The sequence below is a fragment of the Onychostoma macrolepis genome, chromosome 07 (genome assembly GCF_012432095.1).
Source record: "Onychostoma macrolepis isolate SWU-2019 chromosome 07, ASM1243209v1, whole genome shotgun sequence".
In the NCBI taxonomy this organism is placed as follows: Eukaryota; Metazoa; Chordata; class Actinopteri; order Cypriniformes; family Cyprinidae; genus Onychostoma; species Onychostoma macrolepis.
In genome coordinates, this window is record NC_081161.1 from 44,389,245 (window position 1) to 44,395,263 (window position 6,019).

Sequence of the window (6,019 nt, forward strand, 5' to 3'; positions counted from 1 at the left end):
CATTGCCCTGCGATTGGCTGGTGGTTGTGCTAATTAAAAGCGACCACAGCGACTGTAAAAACTATTTAAACTGTTCGGGCACTGTTAGACCCCGGGAGAAGGCGATTAGTCACCAGAAGAGACAGACGGCAGTGCGTAAGTGTTTTAATACTCATTCTTAGCTCTGTTGTTTAAATTAATTCCTTGTTGCTAGGAAAGAATAGTTCGTTTCCTACCTATTTCTATTCTGCTTTTTCGTTGTGGTTTATATTTTTGATTGCACTTATTGATCATTATAATAACTGCCCTTTAGCTTAAACTCCTTTCCTGCACTTAAGTGCGAAGTGTTAGTTTCGATTTGAGCCATTGCCCTGCGATTGGCTGGTGGTTGTGCTAATTAAAAGCGACCACAGCTTTTTCACTCTAGACTGTGTATTTGTTTGAGGTGTGTGCGCTGACGCGAAGCGTCTGCGGAAGCGTTCAGCCGTCGTGTTCAGCCTCTTCGTGTGAAGACCGAGGTGTAAAGACCTGCGACTTTTTCCTGTGCGACTTGAACCGAGCAACGACACCGAGCTACACACTTAAGTACCTTTTTCCTTCCTCACTCTGCTCTCCTATCCTCTTTCCTTCTACCTCTATCATGTGTCTCCAAAACATTCCGGTTCTCTCTCAGCCACGCCTAACATCACTCGCAGACGGCAACGTAATACTGCTAACCTCGCCCTATCTCTACATCTTCCACTACACCTCTGGCTTTCTCTGTGGGTCTCTGGAATTGTCAGTCAGCCGTCAACAAAGCTGACTTCATTTCTGCCTTTTCTTTAAAATCCACTCTCAGCATCTTGGGCTTGACTGAGACCTGGATTCGTCCAGAAGACTCAGCAACCCCAGCTGCTCTCTACTAATTTCTCTTTCTCTCATACTTGGCGTCAAGTTGGTCGGGTGGGGTACTGGCCTGCTCGTTTCACACAATTGGAAATACTCAACCCACTCTACCCTTTGCAATTACAACTCATTTGAATGTCATGCCATTACTGTATCAGCTCCGATAAAACTCCAGATTGTGGTAATCTACCGTCCCCCTGGACAAATTCTAGCCACCTTCCTAGAGGAGCTGGACGGGTTGTTGTCCTCTTTGTGGAGGATGGCATTCCACTCTTAGTCTTTGGTGATTTCAACATTCACCTAGACAAGCCTTATGCTACAGACTTCCACTCGCTACTAGCTTCATTTGATCTCAATCGCCTTACCACTACTAGCACGCACAAATCAGGCAACCAACTTGATTTAATTTACACACGCAATTGTACTGCAGATAACATTCTGGTACAACCGCTACATATCTCGGACCATTTCTTCATTACATTTACACTACATTTTGCTACCCGTGTGCCACCAACCCCCCTACCGGTTACTTTTAGACGAAACCTGCGCTCCCTTTCTCCTTCCCATCTTTCCTCTGTGGTATCCTCCTCTCTTCCCTCACCTACCCATTTCTCATCTCTGGATGTAAACGCAGCTACTGAAACTTTATGCTCTACCTTAACTTCTTGTCTAGACGACATTTGTCCTCTCTCCTCTAGGTCAGCACGGACTGCCCCTTCTAACCCCTGGTTATCTGATGTTCTTCGTGAACATCGGACTAAACTCAGAGCGGCAGAGAGAAAATGGCACAAATCAAACAACCCGTCGGACCTGAGTAGGTATCAGTCTCTGCTCTCATCTTTCTCTGCTGATGTCCACACTGCCAAATCCTCACATTTCCACAACAAGATCAACAGCGCCCAGACATGCGTAATCTCTTCAGAACATTTAATTCTCCTCTGTCCCCTCCACCACCTCCCACCACTTCTATTACAGCTGATGACTTTGCTACTTTTTACAGACAAAACTAGATCGATCAGTGATCAGTTCTCATCTCCACGCACACAGGACCCCCAACCAACCACTTCCACTGCTAAACCTCCCATTTTCTCCTTCTGTCCCCTGACGGAGGCTGAAGTATCCAAACTTCTCCTCTCCAACCATCCTACAACATGTCCTCTTGACCCAATCCCTCGCACCTTCTGCAAGCAATCTCTCCCACGCCTACCGACACTCACACACATCATCAACACATCCCTCCTCACAGGCATCTTCCCCACTGCGTTCAAGCAGGCTCGGGTAACCCCACTGCTCAAAAACCTACATTAAACACTTCTCTTATAGAAAACTATAGACCTGTCTCTCTCCTTCCATTCATAGCGAAAACACTTGAACGTGTTGTCTTCAACCAGGTCTCATTGTTTCTTTCACAGAACAACAAACTGGACGCTAAACAGTCAGGTTTCAGGAGTGGCCATTCAACTGAGACTGCGCTTCTCTCGGTCACTGAAGCCCTGCGAATTGCAAAAGCCCATTCCAAATCATCAGTCCTCATTCTGCTGGATCTATCTGCCGCTTGACACTGTCAATCATCAGATACTCCTCTCCACTCTCTCATCACTGGGCATCGCTGGAATTCCACTCGCTGGTTTGAATCCTATCTCACTGGTAGGTCTTTCAGGGTGGCCTGGGAGGGAGGTATCCAAAGCACATACACTGGTCACTGGGGTTCCTCAGGGATCGGTTCTTGGACCCTCCTCTTCTCCACATACACTACATCACTGGGTCCCATCATACAGGCACATGGATTCTCCTACCACTGCTATGCTGATGACACACAGCTCTATCTCTTTTCAACCAGATGATCCAACGGTAGCTGCAAGGATCTCAGGTTGCCTGTCAGACATCTCGGCATGGATGAAAGAACATCACCTCCAGCTCAACCTGGCAAAGACTGAGCTTCTTGTCTTTCCTGCCGCCCAACTCTACAGCATGACATCACGATCCAGTTAGGTTCATCAACAATTACCCCATCAACTTCGGTCAGAAATCTTGGTGTAATCTTTGATGACCAGCTGACCTTCAAAGACCACATTGCAAAGACTGCTCGATCTTGCAGGTTTGCACTACACAACATCAGAAAGATCAGGCCCTTTCTGACGGAGCATGCTGCACAACTTCTTGTCCAGGCCCTTGTCATTTCTAGGCTGGACTACTGCAATGCTCTTCTGGCTGGACTTCCATCAAACACAGTCAAACCTCTACAAATGATTCAGAATGCGGCACGACTGGTCTTCAAGGAACCCAAAAGAGCCCATGTTACACCTCTCTTTATCTCATTGCATTGGCTACCAATCGCAGCTCGCATCAAGTTCAAGACACTGATGCTTGCTCATAGAACAACCACAGGCTCAGCACCCGCCTACATGCACTCACTATTAAGAATCTACATCCCTCCAGAAATCTGAGATCTGCTAGTGAGCGACGCCTCGTGGTACCATCACAAAGAGGCTCAAAATCACTCTCCAGAACATTCTCGTTCACCATTCCTGGCTGGTGGAATGATCTTCCCACCCATATTCGGAGTACTGGATCCCTGTCAATCTTCAAGCAACAGCTGAAAACTCATCTCTTTCGACACTACTTGACTTCAACCTACACATAAAAAAAAAAAAAATCTTTCTCCTTACTTATTCCTTCCCTTGCTAGCTTGTACTTATTTAAACAATGCCTGAGACTTGGTGTTACAAGCACTTCCTTTGTCGAATTGCCTCTTCAAGATGAATCGCTTCATGTGTTCCCCAAATTGTAAGTCGCTTTGGATAAAAGCGTCTGCAAAATGACTAAATGTAAATGTAAATGTAAATGTTATACTCCTCATATGAATGTCTGCATGACATGTATAATTCAGTTTAGACAGTTTGCAAGAATGTTTAGCGTCCGTGATCGGATCCTCTCCGGAGGTACCACAAGCAAAACGGTTCCATATCGGGGTCCACTTGCACAGCTCAACGGATCTGGAACAGATAAGGATTACGGATACGGACCGGATCCGGAACAGACCCTGTATCCACTAATAAAGCGGTTCATACCTTATTTAAAATGGGTAATTTGTCCAAAACTAGTTATGGAAATACCTAAAGTAGAGCTGACAAATATTATATAGACTAGATTGCTTTATGAAAGCTTAAATATTCCATATGTCTCCCTTTATTAATATTAATAAAGCATAAAATCATTCAAAACTTGAAAAAATCTAAACTTTCCTTAATAATAAATAATTTAATCAAATGCAACCACAAATTGTACAAAAACATTATTTTATTTAATGAGAAACTTTACCTCTAAAAGAAAATTCAGTTCCAATAACTTTGTAAAGTTAATCTTTACGAATGAAGTAGTCCAATTCAGCTATAAGGAATTTTATAGCACACAAAAGTTTCATTATTCACTTTGTGTCAGCTTGATGTTGATTTAATAAAATTCAATATCAGTGAAAATGTTGCAAAATTAATACATTATGAAACAAAGTCAATTCAGCAATAAAGAAGCTCTGGAGAAAACAGTGAAATCATAATCCAACTCGATTCAGTTCAAGTCTTGCCATTATACAATAGTGTCAGGACAGTCAAATCAATATTATTCCTGAATATTCAGTGTTTTTTAAACCTCAGCTAAGCAATCCAGAGGTGACAGTGGAACCCAAACTCCAGCAGGTGACTGAAACCAAGAAAAAACACCTGGAGCAGTCAGCTCAGCTCTCCTCTGGTTAAATGAACAAAGATGGTGTGATTATGATTTCAGACTGCATCACTAGTGAGATTGTGGACTGATGTCATTCACAATATTTCATCCAGCTCCTACTGCTGAAGATCAGGATCCGTCACGCTGTAATTCGGTCGGAGGAGAAGTTGTAGTCTGTCCAGCAGGGCTGCTGTTTATCCAGTAGTGGACAGCTTGTTTAACAGTGACTGTAAGCATGATAAAACTGCATCGTGGTCCTAGCAGCTCCTGGCCGGACACGTTCACTGCTGGCCGTAGGGGTCTGTGCAGAGGACTTGTCTGTTTCTCGTGGTCTTCGCTGAGGATCTGTGATCTGATGTCTGTCCAGTCGTGATGTTCACTTGTCGTGGTCTTCACTGACATTCAGGGCTGCGTTGTGGTCGTCTCCGGGTGCAGGTCCATCATCTGGTTTGGATACGGACCGGATCCGGCTGGCTACGATAACCTTAGGACAAGAGTGAGACAGAAACACTGAAATAAGCAACAAGTATCAGTGTTGACTTTTTCTCACAGCACCTGTCACTATATAGATGTGGTTTGGCAAGGAGAAATGCTGCTCTCTTTGCAACACCCCGAGAGCAAGCCTCCATCATATCCTGTCAGGCGGAATGACCAGGTCCTTAGGAGGCTGGCAGAGATCCTGGAGAGACAGAGGCAGGAAGCGAGTAGAGGGCATTCTGCACCAGCAGTCCATTACATCCAGTTTGTTCAGGAAGGGGGAGGTGGAACAAGCACCACGGAGTGCCACGGAGACCAACCCTCTTGACCCAGGACTGCAGCATGAGAGTCGACCTTGACAGGAAGCTTCAGTTCCCCACTGAGATCACCAGCACAAGCCTGCGCCCAGACATTGTGATATGGTCCAGCAGCTCCAATACAGTACTCCTTATTGAGTTAACCATTCCGTGGGAGGCAGGGATGGAGGCTGCATTGGAAAGGAAGAGGTTGAAATACGATGATCTCACTGCTGAGTGCAGGGATGGAAAACCATCATTTATCCGGTGGAGTTGGGATGCCGTGGCTTCGTGGGGACATCAGCTGTTCACCTCTTGAGAGAGCTGGGAGTGTCTGGAGCATGCTTTAGGAAGGCCCTCAAAGATCTGGCTGAAGAAGCCAAGAAGAGTAGATTTTGGCTCTGCATAAAGAGGAAGGACGTGTGTTGGGGCACCACCTAGCACAGACGCAGGCTGCAGGGGGTGACGGGGAGACGTCTCTGTCACTGCCGTGCCACCAGGAGACGTTCTGGGTTAAAAGAGGCGAAACGTCAATGAGCGGTGGTACCTGGCTGATGAGCCTGCAGCCTGCCAGTTCGTAGGCACCAAAGGAGGTGTGTTAGGCAGCAGTGCCCTAGCAGGTAAAGACCTACCTGTGTAACTTTTGTTTTTAATGTCTA

At 45.7% G+C, this 6,019-nt stretch overlaps 1 protein-coding gene across 1 annotated transcript; it reads left to right on the plus strand.

Moving 5' to 3' along the window:
- Window positions 1-929: 929 nt before the first annotated feature.
- On the plus strand, window positions 930-2,407 carry LOC131544705 (uncharacterized). Its single transcript, XM_058783101.1, has 2 exons — window positions 930-1,678; window positions 2,277-2,407. The coding sequence occupies exons 1-2, from the start codon at window positions 1,000-1,002 to the stop codon at window positions 2,294-2,296; spliced, it is 699 nt and encodes a 232-aa protein (XP_058639084.1). The 5' UTR covers window positions 930-999; the 3' UTR covers window positions 2,297-2,407.
- Window positions 2,408-6,019: the final 3,612 nt, after the last annotated feature.

What these genes read in the sequence shown, in the direction of transcription:
- LOC131544705 (XM_058783101.1), top strand. Translation starts at nt 1,000, where the DNA reads ATGTCATGCCATTACTGTATCAGCTCCGATAAAACTCCAGATTGTGGT. An exon ending in AAACAACCCGTCGGACCTGA is followed by an intron (nt 1,679 to 2,276) that starts GTAGGTATCAGT and finishes TTTCTTTCACAG; the next exon opens with AACAACAAACTGGACGCTAA.